The sequence below is a fragment of the Lycorma delicatula genome, chromosome 7 (assembly GCF_047948215.1).
Source record: "Lycorma delicatula isolate Av1 chromosome 7, ASM4794821v1, whole genome shotgun sequence".
Lineage (NCBI taxonomy): Eukaryota > Metazoa > Arthropoda > Insecta > Hemiptera > Fulgoridae > Lycorma > Lycorma delicatula.
The window spans coordinates 34,859,729-34,877,490 of record NC_134461.1 but is presented as its reverse complement, the minus strand read 5'-3'; the positions used below and the strand labels follow the sequence as shown (position 1 = coordinate 34,877,490).

Below are 17,762 nucleotides of genomic sequence, written 5' to 3'. Positions count from 1 at the left end.
GCACAGACTTAAAATTATTGATGTTTTCAAATGATCTGACATATTTTGTAGCTAAAAACTCAATTTTTAGTTAGCAGTTCTAAATTATATTTATATACATATGAAAAACAAAAATTGACACTGTCCATAAAGGTCTAGGTTAAAATTAAGAAAGTATGTCTACATTTAATTAGATTTAAATTCCTACGTGTCCCAGTTTAATCATGTCGTTAAGATTTATTGGTCAGCCTGAGGTGACTACAACATTTGTAAGCTAGTTAATACCAAATTATATTTGGAAATTGCCTTTCTAATTATCAGGGTTGGGAGTAATTCATGATGAATCCTCCATTGACTGTTAATATTTAAAAAAAAATATTGTAGGTTATTCAATCATTACAAAGCAGCTTTGAATTTTAATAATTCTTTAGGGTAAGACCTACAGCATGTTTTGTTATGGTATGCATTAAGTTATTTTGAGGTGAGATTAGATATCACTTGTTGTACTCCGATTGTTCTATTAACATTTTTGTAATTAATTTCTTGGAAATTTTACTCAGTTTGACAAAGCAGATTAAATAGGGAATAGAAGATTCACTGTAAAGTTTTTAAATGCTTTTTAATCATTAAATCTTGGATCCTGTTTTAAAATCTGTGTACCTTAGTATGCATTATGGTCATAATAAAGGGTTCAGGACATTGAAATGTTGAATGTAGGTATGAATATAGCAGCAGCACGTGTATGTGGTGATATGAGTAAGCACTCAATGTTTATAAAGCATGATGGGTATCAAGTGGCAGTTTATGTTAAAATTCCTGCTGGTCAATAATGGAGTTGCTATGGTCAAATTTAATGATTATGGTATAATTTTACTTTAAAAAGCAAAAAGTACAAGGATTATATGATAACAGTTTAAGCTTTTGTAATAGATTAGAACCATTTAGAGGAATTATTAGGCTGTTGAAATAAACAGTTTTTTGTATCGCAGTGCAAAAAAGGAGGATTATGTTAACAGTTAATATTTAACTGTTAAAACTTAAACTGGGTATTCTCACTAATTTTTGAAAATTTTCGGTGAGTATTTCTACACAAGCAATTTCAGTGAACTGTTAATTATTTTAGTTATGTAGTGTTTTTTGATGGCGTTAAGACACAGCAACTTAATGGGACTTTAAGGAATCATTTTTATCATGGAACTACTGGATAAACGGGAATCTCTCTATACATATCTTTAGCGTGGGTGTAATAGAGTCCTTTATTCACCGAACAAGTTTGATAAAGGATAAGGAATAGAAATAAAGGGGACCATCAAAACCTGTATTTAGAAATGCCAGCAAGCGTCAATGACCTTATGTGGAGGATAATTTCAAATCCTTCTTTCAGTGTCAGGTGCCCATCCTACTCTCAATCTGTCAGTAAATGAATTTTTACCTGAAATTTACTAATTTCATTTGCTGTAGAAATTATAGCCCAGGAAGAACAAGTTTCCTAACAAAACACCCATGACAACGTGTATGTAAGTATAAAGTTTTGAATTGTTAGCAAGATTATTGTTGGTTGATACCATAGCATTATATGGAGATTTAGTTATTAAAATGCAGCATGAAGGTTTAATTGTCAGGATGGTTTGTAAGAGTAACCACATGATTTTCCAAAAATATGACAAATTTTTTTCTAAGATTTTATTTATTTTTTTTAATCGGTTTTGGAGTTTTCATTCAGTAATTTTAATTTTCATTAAAATAAGTGAGTTTAAATTATTTACGTTTTTCAGTTTAAATTTGATTAAAAATAGCAGAGATTATAAATCATAGTTCCTAATTTTCTGTTGAATGCGCCTGTTAGTGGAAGTTTGACTATACATATTTTCATGTGCAGATTTGCTTAAATATATATTTACCTGTCTACTTACAAATATTAAATTTAATCTTAACCGGTTTATTTACTTTATTTTATTATTTTTTAAAAATTATATTGACATTTACACACACGTACATTAATGTGTATTTTAAGTCAGTTTCTCTATGTTCTGAATGCATGTTTTACATTCTAACATAAGTTTTCTTAATGTTATTAATTTATTATAAACAGTTCCTATTGTTTGTTACAAAAACTGCATATTTAATATTTGATAACATTTTCCATCAGTCATTGAAAAAAAATCATTCAATTCAAGAAAAGTTTATTTTATTCATACATTTATTTTTTTAATTTTTCTTTAAAAATGAATTTTCATGCTTTAATATGGAATAACAATAGTTGTGTATGAATTAGTTTTGAACAAATTTGCATTATGTGGTTGCTTTGTCACAGAATCATTTAGTAATGCTGCTGTTGCTGTAATAGTCTTTATAGTGATCCTGGAATGTAAAGCAGGTAAAAATTGCCTGCTTTTAAGCTATGCTAAATTGATAGATGAAATATTTAAGTACATTTCAATTAAATTAGAGACTGTTTGATTCAAACTGATTAAGTAGTTTAAAAATAGTTGCTCATATTTCAAGTATATGATCATTTAATGAACACAACCTACTTTGCGGAGGGATGTGAAGTTAAACTAATGAGTATATATGTCTAATTGCCTCTTAGTTTTCCTTCTTTGTTTATGTATAATATATTCTTGATAAGAAGTGTATGACAAAAATTAATTTTTTTCCCTTCAAAATACCTTGTTTAAAAAAAAAAGAAAGAATTAATAACTGTTATTTATGAACAGTTGATTAAAATTTATAATTATCTGTTTTTAAAATAGTAAAAAGCATTTCGTAAAGTAAAATTTTTTCATTGGTTTTATATGGATTCAGATAGGTTTTTTTTTTTAAATAGTGACCAAACCATTTAATAAAATATTTTTCAACAATTCTTTCCTATAATTTTTTATGATTGTTTATAACTTTTAATTCACTTATGATATTCTTTCTGTAAACAGTTAACAAAGATTCGTTTAATATTCTGTTTATATAAACAGATTTTCGTTTGTATAAAAGATAAGGATAGATATTATATTGAAGTTGTATAAAAATATAATTAATTGTTGATATTCTATGTCATGCTTTATTTAATTTATATATGATGTGCTATTACTATTAGCTATACTAAATGAAAATTTAATTTTAAATTATGATAGAAGTTACTCTTAATCTTTTTTTTTACTTCATTTTAAATTAATATTGCGTTAAAAAGTTGTATTCTGTATGAACAACTCTCTCATGTAATTCATTTGGTATGTTTTCGTTTATCGTTATTCAGATTGGAGTTTTTTATGTTTCTATACGAAAAAGAAATGAATTTTTTATCCAGATGCTAGTGGAATCTACTTCAAATTTTTTTCTATTGGATTTTTCCTATTTCCTTGTAATATCAGTAATTAACTTTTAATGTTAAAAACACCTATGAACTTGAAAGATTATATTTTTTTAAATTAATATTTTTATAGCATTTATTATCTTCTTGTAACGTTTCTTAAAAATTCTATTTATTTTCTTTTTATAGGATGTTTTTTTTACTAAGATATTCTGTATGTTTAAGTTTGATAAAAGAAAACTTACAACCAAAAAGTTAATGATTTATTCTGGTTTGAGAATGTTGTTCAATATAGCAAACGCTGTTCTTTTATTTTCTAAATTTTTTTTAATAAGGTGCTAGTACCCCAAACGGATTAGCGAACAAGTATAAACATGATCTTAATGTTCAAATTATTTATTCAATGGCACATTTGGATTATTATTTTTAATCTGTGCTGCATATTTTTTTTTTAATTTAGGAGGCGGGGCTCACCTGTTAACACTTCAGCCAATTAGGCTTGTGTATCCAGTTCTGTTCAAATATTCCCGTAACCAGTAACAGTAGCTGTTAGGTACCAGCAATCCCAGCTTTTAAGAATTAGTTCACAGAACTAATAATGCAGAAGTGATTGAGGATAAGAGATAAGTGGAGAGAAATGACAATCCGTGTATCAGAAGGATCAATCGTCTTTCCTCAAACCATTGCTGCCTCAAGCATTAATATGTCACACATGTCTTATTGAGTTAGATTGTTTATTGTGATCTCATCATATCCATCATGCAGTTTCATTATCAGTTGTGATTTGCTTATTAATACTGATTTAAACACAGTTATGTTTATTTGCCACACAGCTTAAAAGATTAATTGTAAAGAGGTTGCATTGTTTACAGTTTGTTAGTAAAAGTTTTACTTATTTGACAAAAATGTAGTTCTACAACACTTGCTCTAATGATCAACCACCTCAAAAATCAAAATATGCACAACATTAATACTTACACATTACATATGTCTATTAGATGCATTTAGTTTTAGCATTCGTTAATGTGGTATATGGATTCCAAAAGAACAGATCTTGTAGGCTGTAATTGTTTTATTATCTACTTTTGCCAGAGATTTTTGATTTATTATAAAATGAAGTTTTATGTGTATGTAGATTTCTAAAGGGAATGGAAATTCATTCTGTTATTTGTGCATTACAGCATTTTTTAAAAAGATTGAAGCAGCTAAAGCAGCATTAAGAGAGCCCCCCCCAAAAAAGAAAAAGTGAATCTCCACTACCTCTACTTAAATTTTCTAACTTTCCTATCCTTTATTCCATCATACTATTTAACAAATTGAGGTAAAGTGTTTTTTATATTTTTTTTAAATTTATTTCCAGCCATATTTAAATTTGATACTTATAAGTGTATATTTTTCCATAGGAACAATTTTTTTTAAACTTTACCACAACTAAAGATTTTAATGTAGCAGTATTCACATTAATTTGTTATTTTAATGATAGGTCTGAATTCTTTAGATCAGGATATTTATCAAAATTAAAAAAAAAATTGTGCTTATCCTTATTAACTTTTCTGATTCATTAATGTGTGAGAAGAAATTTATCACTAAGTTATTGGGCATTAAAATCAGTGATTGTGTTATAAATCATAAATTCTATACTTTTTGTTATTTTTCTTTTTATAAATGTAAAATTTGATTTTGACCGTATATCTGTGCATTAGGTTTACATTGAATATATTTTTACTTGAAGAGAAAGATCTTTTCAGTTAATTGTTACTAATTTTTCACTTTTATTTACTCATTGTTGGTAATAATGTGGTAATACATTTTATTTCTTATAATTAATTGCATGAAAATTATACTCTAGTTTTTTAAATTTTTTGTTTTTGCATGAAATATATCTGTGGAACAGTTTTGTATAGATTTAATAATCTTCTGTAATATAAATTTAAAGTTTATATTAATTTAATTATAAATAAATGTATTATTTTATTAAACACCAATAATACATTTTTTTTTTTTTAGATAAATCACTGTTAACTAAATTGTTATTTCGGTTAAATGTGTTGATGCATTATAAATTCTTTGTTTGTAAATGAAATTATTTAAACAGACTTATTCCATTTGTTAGTATTTATAGACAAATAATATGGACTATTTTAAGTGAATCATTAGGAAACACTTATTTTTACAATTATTTTTAAAGAAACAAGCAGTAAGTAAGACTTAGATTGACAGGTAATTAGACTTGAGTTCAAAAACATATTAAATACACTCATTAATCGATTTGCCTATTTATACGTAAATGCTGTGCTCATTATCCACAATAAGTATTAACCATATACATTGAGAGCGCATCCACCACTATTTTTAACTTTTTTGATTCTCAGAGAATCCGTAAAGAAAGGATTAAATTTATTAAGGCAGCAAAAATTGCAAATATTCATGTATTTTGATTTAGATTTTAACATACTCAATTAAAGCAAACCGCTTTTTCTTTATATGGAAATGGGACTTGCTTGCTATGATTGTGATGTCTTTAATGTTCAGTTAATAAATTTATAAGTAAAATATGAATACCAAATTTCACTTCATCATTTACTTCTGATTTGTTGTGATTGATAGTATTCTGAATATTTATTTTTTTATTATTTTACTCTTTTTCAAACACTTCCATGAACACTGTTCACACAAATGTTATTTGAAGATTTCTGTAATTTATTTTGAAACAAAAAGTTGATTATTCTTAATATGTCATCGCATTCTTGTGGGAACTTATTTATATATTTATTTTATTAGATCAACCAAACCACAGAATAAATAAAGTAGGATGACTTAACTTATTCCACTATATATGCAGGAGCGCTTTCGTGATTCACTTACATTATCAGCTGCATTATATATTATCTAAAATTGCATCAAAAATTTCATAAAATATATTAACATATGCATTTATTTATTTTATTTAAGAATTTAAAACGCTTTATCTTTTTATTTTAAACTTTTATTCAGTTAAATTAAAAATTAAAGCAAAATTTAAAAATATGAAAAATTAATTAAAATTAACATTAAAAATTAAGTTGTAAAAGTTTTTCCATAAATATGACTTCAAGGTTAAAATCAAATTAAAATTAAATAAAAATAATTTTAAGTAAAGCAAGAGTAAAGTAAGTTCAGTTAATTGGACAACATATATAATTGGTTTACTTAAAATTATTTTTAATTTAGCTGAATAAAAGTAGTTAAAAAAAAATAATAATAAAAATATTAAAAATTTAAATTTAAAATAAAATAAATAAATGCATATTTTATTATATTATGTAGTGTGTGATGTAATTTAAGATGAATAATATATGATGCGAATAAATCACAAAAGCACTACTGTATGTGTAGTGGAATAAGGTAAGTCATCCTACTTTATTTTGCACTTTGGTTGATCTAATTAAGTAAACATATTTGTTTAAGTACAGAGGAGTATGATTCTTAATATATATGTATATTCGATTATTTGTTAACAACTTTTAAAAAATAAAATGTCATTTTGTTAAAAATAAAAGGCTTAATATTTTAACAAACAATAAATTTTGATAAAACTAATATTTACGGAGATGTAATATTTAATTCCTGATAATTTTTTTTTTTTTTTTAATTTTTAAAACTATTACAGAGGCGCTTAGCAAATATTAATGTGATTCATCTGTCCGAACTTAGATATAAATTTTTATATAGAAATAATAAAATGGCGGACAGGGGGAGAACAAAGGAGAAATCACCATTTTCCGAAGGATATTTTTTGTTTAGTTAGAGGTAGAATGTGAAAAAGTATAGCCAATCCACCATTTTAGAAACACCCTTGCATATAATTTTTTCAGGTTTGTTACATAGTATAATTTCTCGACTAAGAAAGCATAGAATTAGCTAAGCTACTGTTTTATTAATTCAGCAAGGCTAAATGTTATTCTATTGTGTTCTTGATGGTTGAAGTATGAGCAAGTTGATCAAACCTGTGGATCTATATCTATCTGTTGACATGTCTTGTTTATTGCTTGTTACATTTGAAAATTGTTACATATTATCCCACTTTTAACCTGTAGCGTACCAATTATGTAAAGTAAAAATATAAGTTAAACTTATCGACTTAGTTATATTAAATTTCCTAACATATTTTAAAATTCTTTTTAAGTTTTTTTAATAAAAAAAAAGTTTACAAACGTATTCGTTTCTATTTATTAGTTAAGAGATTGCTGTTTTACAACATAAAAGGTAAATGTGTTGGTTATTTGTGTGTAAATTTAAAGTGAAGTATGATTAAGTTTTATGAATATTGTTGGGCTGCCATAAATAGGATGAATTTTGTAAAAAAAAAAAAATAGTTTTGTTCAAGTATCTATTTTTAAGTGATTAAATTATAAGGTTCAAGAAAACATGGTTTGTTATTTTATATTAGATTGGAATTTCATGATGATAAATAATTACAGTAGATATAGCCACTGTGTTATAATTTTCAATTTTTTATTAGTTACATGAAAATCAGGTTCAAGGTATTATTTATTGATAGTATTTTATTGCAAACAAATCCCTCTCCCATAAAAAAATATTTACAGAACATTTTAGTTTTGAGAAAATAACATAATACTTGCTGAAAAATTGGTAATTTTAGCTGACAAAGTTTTAAATTTATATTAATAGCAGTCTAGTGATTCATTGTGGTAGCCTTTCGGTAACTTTTATTGTGTTTATTAGATTCAAATAGTACCACTATGTAATTAAGAAGTTATTTTTATTATTTTCTCTGTAATGTCATTTTTTTTACTTGAAAAGAAAGTTAGGGATGACATTCTACTTTCAAAATCTGAAAACAATTATTTGTAAGTTAACCAGTCAGTGGTTGATATAAAAGGTTATTTATGAGTTAACCGAGGCTTGTGACACATTGTGATGTGAAATAGGTTTAATTTCAGTTAACCTTAAATTTTGTTTTGACATTTTATGTCATGTCGTGTAATTATATGTTTGTAATTTAAAGTAAATCGTGTTACAGAATTTGTTACTATGATGACATCAAAGTGAGCTGCTGTGAATTTGTGCATCGTGCGTTTATTATCATCATCATCATCATTATCAGACCTGCATTTTCTGCTTTCCATTCTGACACTACTTCGAATTGGAAATGAGATTAGCGACACACACAAAACAACACAGACACTAATGTGGAGCTTTGATGTTTTCAGTGGTACGATATAAGTGAATGAAAGTTCTTATAAAAAAAATAATAAATAAATATCTGTGTAAATTTTTGTAAAAAAATAATAAGTTAGAAAATAATGTTAAATGTGGTAATTAATATTTATTAATTCTTTAAATTTGTGTCCGTAAGTTACATTATTATATAAACAAAAAAAAGAATTAGAGCGAATTTGTTTTTAACTCCTTAACTCCGTTTCCTTTTGGATAGGAGTCCAGACTTCTTAATTAGCACCACGGTAGGGCCCCTCACATTCCTAAAAATGAAGCATCCCTTGATTATTATTATTATTATTAATATTATTAAATTAATTAAAAGTTGGTGGTATATTATTATTTAAGTTGCAAAATTGTAATTTTAAAAAAGACATTAAACGTGTTTCTTCTATAAGGTTAAATTTTAGAGTTCTTCCTTATTGTGATCCTTCCTTTTGTTATATCCTTTTTTATTTTTTATTATTTTATAAATTTTTATTTATTTTTTTCTTTTAAATTATTGTAGTATAATTAATAATGTATTTACAATATAATTTTTTTTCTTTTGTTTATGTATTTATTTGTTTCATTGTGTTTTTAAGATAGTGTTTTCATATTTTGTACTTAGTTGCTCTATACATGTATTTTATATTAAACAAAAACATTTTATATGGTTAAGAAGCTTACTCATGCAGCACAATTTGTTCTTTTCTTATTTTACTGCAGAGTACAAGATATTACTTGTAGTTGCTCTGGTTGATGTTTGAAATGATGCCTAATTTATTATTTTGGTTGTATTACATTATATTTTTAAGATGTTGTATATTAAATTTATGGTTAATAATAATTATACTGTATTTGCCCTTACAAAGTGTATTTTTATTGTGACTTCATAGATTAAATCCAAACTCGGTTGAAAAAGATGTAAAATCATTATTAATTCCTTTGGTAAATTTTGTTTTTTTCATCGTCTTAGCTATTAACTCATTCCTCCTTAGCTTTTAATGATATGATGGTATCCTTTATTATATTTAACTCATCTTATCTGCCAATCTTATAGTCTACAATATTGTTAAAAGTCGTGCTCTTTTCTAATCCTAAATTCATTAAATGACATAAATGCATCATTAACCTCTTGCACTGGTAGAAGAACCATTCATAATTTAAAATACATGCATACTGCTACTGCATATGGCTGTGAACCGAACTACAATTTAGTAGTTGTATGTGGTGGTAATAGAAACCCTTCACTTAAAGTTCTTTGACAAATATTGTTGAATACTTATTTCTGTTATTAGGTGTACACTTAAATTCATGTACCTAATTGCTGGATTAGTATCTGGAAATAATGCCGTTTCAATATTCCATGTATTAAAAAGTACTTAGTTAAATAACTATAGTGTTAAACAACGTATACTAATTGATCCTTTGATTTTGGTTGAAATTTTTTTATGAAGCTACAATAAATACACATAATGTTCTTAAAATTGTGAAACTGATTTTGAAATCTCTGTAAAAAGTTGCTAATCTGCTAGTAGTTTTTTCTTAATTCTTTTGTTAGTAAAAAAATTTATATGCAAAAATCTCATGAAAATTTGTAAAATTTATCATTTTAATTAATTATATTAAGCAGGTCAAACATTGAAAAAATATGACACAGTGTAACAATCTTAGCAAATAAAGACCTGTAAAACCAGGGTGAATTCAAATTTATCTTTTAATGAACCTGTAAATGCATACTAGATCAAATTGCCTACATATTATAAACAATTCATTGTAGTAGTGGTTCAGAGTTAGTCTTGAGTTTTGTCTTAGGTATTTAATGTGAAGCATAAAATTGACCACTAAGTACCCACAGTGTTAGTAGTGTGGTGGCTTCTAGATCAGCCAGTCTCAGGTTTTCTTTCTCAGTCAAGGTCAGTTATCATATCATCTGATAATATATGTGATGTCATAATAAATAAAAGGCGGTCTTCTCTATACAAGAAAGAAAGTATGAGAGGGATAAGGACTGCTTGTTATCAGAATAGCTCCCATTTTACTATTTATATACAAAAAGGTTTGCTTTTCGCTCAAAAAATAAGAAAATCTTTTTATGTATTTAAAGAAGAAAAAACACTACGGTTCCAGGTCATAAAATGCATTAACTGAATTACCATTAATATTTACAGAAATCGTAATTTTGTTAATTGTGCTTAGTGTTGTAATAATAGCCAAACATTTTTGGTTTTTTCATCTCGCTCATGTAGTTATTACTTGAAGGACCTTTCAGTTAATTTGTTGATGCACAGATTTATTTTCTTTAATAACAACATGCACATAACTTAAAAAAAATGATTTGACTTTATAGTAATAGATCTTTCCTTGCTTTGTAAAAGTTTGGTGATATTTGTTCAACATGTTCCCACATTTAAAACATTGTGTGTCCCCCATATGTAATACCAAAATTCTCTTTATTCTGCCGTTCTCTAATTTATGGAAAGTTTTTTATCATCATTAATAAATTGTTTTCTTTTTAGCATTAGTTAACTCCAAAGTTGGATATGCAATAGGCTTTAAATGTAAAATAAAAATCCTCACGCCAACTGTATTCAAATAATTAAATTTTCTTAACTTATATAAATCAAAGAAACTAATGAGCAAAATGAAAGATGGCAACTTGATTCCTTAAATGAATGAGAAATCTAAGTTTTCCTCTATTACAGCAGAATCAAACTGCATCTTTATATAGTTTTGAAATCCAATCTGGCAATGTTAAAACCTAGCATAAAACCTTAAAAACTCTAGAACTTAAACCTTGTTTGTAGTATATAAATTGCCACATCTCCCTCATCATTTAAATTCTAGTTATGTGCAAATAAAAGGTAGTCTAAAAACTATTGAGCTTTTGTGCACGAAATAGCGTTAACATATTCTGGAAAAAATTGAAGACAAGCATGTAAGTAGTCATGACATCACCAGTGACCTAAACATCCATCACATCATTGTTGCGTTAACAATTCTGAGAAAGCTGGATTCAAAAAAGAGCTCAATGTTTGATTGCTGATGATGATGTCACTCTGAAACATTTACTCAGATTATATTTCTATCTACAAATCTACTGAAACAATGAAATCAAGCAAGCTGTTGTTTCTGAAACGGTTGTTCAAGAATGATGAAAAGTGAATAACCTAAGACAACAGTGTGTGAAAAAGAGCATGGTCAAAATGAGAAGCTCCACTGTCTGTGGCAAAGCCCACACTGACACCCAGGAAGGTTATGTTGTGCGTTTGGTGGGTTTGAGAGGGCATTGTGTATCACGAGCTGGTGCTGCCAGGCAGAATGATGTTAATCTATACTGTCAACAATTAGCGTGATTGCACTAAGCATTTCCAAAGAAACTGCAGAATTGGTCAATAGAAGGGTTGTAGCATATTGTGGTGATGACACTGGACTGCAAACATATTTAACAACCCTTTCAGAGATCGAGAGAATTTAACTGGAAGTTTTTAATGTATCCACTGTATAGCCCAGACCTGGCATTGTCAGACTTATCATTTGTTTCAGTCTCTGCAGAACTCTAAATTAGTTTCAAAAGAGGCTTGTAAAAACATCACAATTTTCTTTTGACCAGAAACTACAGAAGTTCTCTATAATTATGGGATTATGGTGTTGTTAGAAAAAAGGCTGAAAGACATCCAAAAAAAATTTTATGTTGTCTCACAATCTTATTTTCCAATAACAATAAATGTATTCTCAGTTTTGACTTGCAAAGGCTCAATTTTTTAGACAACCTAATAAATTAAATTAAAAAAATTATATTACAATACAAATTTATTAAGAAATTTTCATTTTCAAAATAGATATTGTATTATATAGCAATATTCACTTATAAATATCACAAAATATATTTTAGGTTATTTCATTTATCACACCCTGATGTCTTTTATATTAAACTCTCTTCCCACTATATATTATTGGTTACATTATTCCGTTATAGCTAATTATTATGTGTATTTAAATTTTTCCTCCAAACAATATATTTCTGTTTCATATAATTGCTGTAGATAATAAATTGCTGTAAATAAGGCTGACAGTAAGTAAAAGTCTCTGATTATCAACACAATTGCCTATTAACAAGTAAAGTTGTGTATTTCTGTGTGCATCACATCAGGTTGTCTATATACTCATTAGTTGGACATGTGGTGTTCACAAAGGTCTGTGCAGGCCAATTTTTTCAGATTATGTTATAGAGAATTTTTTATAATTTTATACATTCTGTTTTATAAGAAAATTTGCCTGTTGTAAACTCACATGAAGAAGACTTGTGTACATGTTACAACATTCTTTTATTCAAATCCTCATTGATAGATTCATTCTTATATCAAATTGAAGTTTAACACAACTTTGAAGTTAGTAAAAATAGATTATATTTTGTTTATATTTCTGTACCATTATTTTGGGAGGGGTGTGTGTTTACCACACCCCATGTTACTGTCAGTTCTGGGTTACTGATAGTTTCATTGTAACTATGTTATACATATGTATACTACTACATCTGGCGTTAACAATTTATGTATGTGTAGACCTAAGACTCTGATAGTTGCCATTGAAAATTAATTGTACACCTATTATATAAAATTATTCATTAATTATGATAAAAGAAGGATTTAAACTTGTCTCTAATGGTTAGAATTAATCATTGATCATTAAAACCTTACACTCGTTTCTTGCATGGCTGTTTACTGGCAAAGTGTTGTACTTCCTGGAACACACGGAAGGTTTTGTTTGTCAACTTAAAACAGCTCTAAAAATAAATCCAGTGGGCTTCCATTCAGAAAAAAGGGTGGCCAAAATACCTTGAGAAAAATTTTTATTCTGAAATTCTTTCTGTCAGTTGATTTATTGTTGATTGATGTGTAATTGCTATGTCTAGTTGAAGTCGCATGTTAATTTTTCATTATTTCACTGAGCTGATAACACTAAGTAATATCAGCATTTATTCTTATTGTAAAAATTATCGGATTGATAATACTTAATTATTTTTAAGTATAATCAATACCTGTTATCTTTTCGCATATGGCATGTCAGTTTTCAGCAAGGTGTTTGCTAGAAAAGTTTAGAACCAATTATGGTACCACATTCAATTATATATATTTTGTAAGTGAAATTGTGTTTTTGTCCATATACAGATGAAAATTTATTACCGGACCAATTTTTTCACATTTTGAAATGGCTTCAAAAGTATTAATTTAACATTAATTAGGTGTAATAACTTTCAAATAGTGTGGGATTAACTAGCATTAAAATATACCAAAAATGATTTAATCTTATGCATAGTTAAGACATATAATTTTCAGGCAAATACAGTAAATTTTAAAAACAGAACTTTAGTGTCACTAATTGATAATTGTAATGAAATCTTTTAACAATAATACACAAGTCATTTAAAATTTAATTTATCAAATAACTGAAGAAGTATTTTGTAAGTCATAGATAAAATGAGCAAGCTTCTTTTCTAAACATAAAATACATGATTATAGTAAATTAGTGCAATGAAAAGGTAATAAAATTTTAAATAGTGTAGGTACATCTTGTGTGTACACTTATTGGGTAAGTATATTGCATACAAATTATAACAGCAAGTACAACATTAATGAAATTATTTTGAGTACTTAACTGCCCTTGCCGTATTATTTTTCATGTGCTTGAATTAAAGTATTTGCAGTATTATTCATTATGTAAGTAACAAAGTCAAATTAGTAACAGAATTTTATGTTAGCAGTTTTATAAGGATCTAACTAAATTTTCTATTTTTAAATGTTTCTTCCTACAAGGAAATTCATACCTGCATCTATTCAACTTGAGGTATGTTAAATAATGCACTCTTCATAAAAATAATATATTGAGGTAGTAAAAGATGCTAATTGTAGTAAAATTGTTTGAATTATTTTAAATCAATCGCTAATTTGACTGGTAAAAATGTTTTATTTTTAACATAATGCTCAACTCTTTGGGGATCGCTGTGTAACTGACAAAAAATGCCACTGTGGTGTCAGGATATGTACTATTAAAGTGTTAGAACACACTTGGCTTTAACTGCTGATACATAGAATTACTTGACACTTTTTTTATGACATATAAGTTTTGAGGTAAAAAAAATTATGAAAATTACTGACATTTCTGTTGTGTTTAATAATTATGCTGGTTATTCTTTTATTAGGTGATTGTATAATCACGAAATACAATGGAAAAAGTAGTTTTATTTTGTTTCTTGAATTTATTTTATTAAAAAATAGTAACTATTCTTTTGCTGATTAATGTGCTTTGTAAACATAAAATCCTATTTAGTTAGGGCCAGTTCTTTATGCAATAAAACTATGCCTTTGTGGAAGAATGTATTGCATTACTACCCAATTTCAATCTTGATAAAAATTTCTATAACTAAATCTAACCGCATTAGGTAAGTATCTAATAATGATTATTCTGATTTAGATTTGTGTATTGTAGATAATGATAATAGTGGTTGTTATTTATAAGTAGCTGAAGATGATAAACTTTAGTTTTTAACAGTTTTTTTTTAATTACTTGGACAAATTACCCACCAAACTCAGCTTCTATTGATGATTTCTTTTTTTTGGGAACTATTACTTGCTAAAAAACCAAGTGATAGAATCAAACTAAACAGACTCTTCAAAAAAATAAAAGTTCTTTGGTACCAGTAACTGTAAATGAAAGTACAGGATTTATAATAATTTAATGAATTGGTTGATATGGGGATAATAATTAAACGGAATTTAATAGCATAATGATCCACTGCTAAATATACAAACACTTAGATTCAGAAAAATGTTAACGCTATTTGAACTAATTGTCTGTTTTTTCCATGTAATGCAAATTTTCAAAAAGGAATTACTAAATTATATGTGGCAAAACTTTCATCCTTTATTAGACCATGCTAATAATTATTCTAAGTGATTTCTTTCCTCAATTGATGTAAGCCCTTATTGGGACAAAAATTAATTTAAGGGATACAGTATTTACTTAACAAGCATCACAATGTGGGAGCATTGAATTTTTCATTTTGTGATACGATTCAAAATACTGTATGGGATTCTTTCCATTACACAGGATCAAGATCTGAAGATGATAAAAAAGTAAAATCTGTCTTATGTATATCACAGATTAAAATTTTCTATAGTGTGGTAAAAAGTATCATTATTTGTTATTGAAAACTTCTTTACAAATACTATTTAAAAGAATAGGAAACAAGAAAGTCTACCCATGAGCATCGACCATAAACTTCTTGTTTATGGATATTAAGATCACCAGGACAAAATGTGCTTAGAGACTAAACTGCTAAACATAAGAGGAGGGATATTATCAAAGAAAATTACAACTGGTTTGCCCAGGCATCAAACAATTTTTGTATAGTAAAAATATTACTAACTACTCATAATTAACTACAAATTAACTCACAATTTTCAAGTCGGTGCTTAAATTGGCAATTATTTCCTATTTAACTAACAATAAAATTATTATTGTTTTAAATTAAAAAATTCACATAAATTGAAAATAACCTAAGTAGTTCAAAATTTTGACATTTCACAGTACATCTAGCTTATTACTGAAACTTCTTTTTTCAACATTGTAGTATGATTCAGAAGTAAGCTGTTGATTTTTGTTTGTACATATTTTAGTACATAAGAAATAGGTAATTAATCTATTAGAGTATTATTTGTGGGTACCACAATAAATGAGTTGGAGAAAAATGGATATCTTCAGCAGTGTAATAAATTTTTTGTGTATGATTATTTTAATTAAATGTTTATGTATGTATATACATACAGTATTTCTTAATCAGTTGTACAAAAGTAATCTTTAATAATGATAAAAGTAATTGCTTAACAGAATTGTTAGTTACATTGCTAAATACAGTATCTTCAAATTTCATTTCCACCTAACAGTTAATTCCCGACATTCTCCATTTCCAATAGGTGACGTATGTGAAAGAGTAATTCCATAGTTCATCTTAGAGTTGCATACCCATACAGAGCGTGCTCAGTGTTGTTTATGATTTTATGAATCCAAATAGACTACTGCTGTTTGGAGACAATTCATGACTAAATATTGCAAGCAACCACCTCAAAGACAATCTGTTATTGCCTGGTACAATCATTTCATTGAAACAGGTTGTGTATCATATAGGTTGCCAGGTTAGGGTATACCTTCAATTTCTGAAGTGGCTATCGAACAAGTACAGCAGACATTCATTCATAGTTCAGGTAAATCAATGGGATACGCCAGCTTATAATTGAATATTCCTATGGTTACAGTATGGAGGTTATTGTGTAATCAATTCCCATTTAAACTATGTTTCAACTGATACAAGCTTTGAGTAAAGGTGATACAGAAAAACAAACTGAGTTTTGTGTAAACATGTTAAACAAAACTGAGACAAGATAATTATCTTAGTAAAATTGTGTTTAGTGATAAAAGAACCTTGCATACCACCGGTGAAATGAATCTATATAATGTTCAGATATAGGGTGAGCGGAATCCATATCACCATGTATGGACCTGCTAAGGTAAAGGTTTTTTGTGTTGTAAGCTATCACAAAATTTACAGTCCTTTCTTTTTTGCTGAGTCAACTGTAATTTTCACATGCTTGAACATTATCTAATGCCACATTTACAACAGAATATGGACACAGAATTTTTTTCCAGCAAGATTGTGTGCCACCACATTATCACTGTGCAGTTGTTGCATATCTCAATAGTAAAGTGACGACATGGATTGGATGTAGTGGAACACTTTGCTGGCCACCATGATCAACTGGTTTGATTCCAATAGACTTCTCATATGGGGTTATGTTAAAGACAGAGTGAGTGTTTTCACCTCCAGGAAATGTTGACAAGCTGTGACACCAGATAACACAAACTGTTGCTGCCATAGATCAAGGCAAGCTTCATAGAATTTGGCTGGAAATTGATTACAGATAGGACATCTGTCATGTTATAAAAGGTACCCATACTGAACATTTGTAAATAAAACTTGAAGATAAGTTCATTCAGTGTTATATCAAACATTTCTGTAAGTTATTTACGTTTTTCATTATTAAAGGTTACTTTTGTATAACTAATTTAGAAATAATATATCTTTATTGTTTATGGTGAGCTTGAAGGTACAAGGACTTAGTCATATTAACCATCTTGTTATTTTGATGTGACGCAATACTTGGTCACATCAATCAATTTGGAGCAAATTATAACCAAACTACCTACTATGCAGGACATT

General features: G+C 27.4%; 1 protein-coding gene across 2 annotated transcripts in view; it reads left to right on the top strand.

Annotated features, from left to right (window-relative positions):
* The window catches only part of LOC142328122 (calmodulin), a 44,010-nt gene extending 35,103 nt beyond the window's left edge, over positions 1 to 8,907 (top strand). For both annotated transcript variants that reach the window (XM_075371643.1, XM_075371642.1), the window contains exon 4: positions 8,307 to 8,907. In XM_075371643.1, coding sequence (XP_075227758.1) covers positions 8,307 to 8,335 — 29 coding nt within the window. In that variant the 3' untranslated portion in view covers positions 8,336 to 8,907. The remainder of the gene's footprint in view (positions 1 to 8,306) is intronic.
* The last annotated feature ends 8,855 nt before the right edge of the window (positions 8,908 to 17,762 follow it).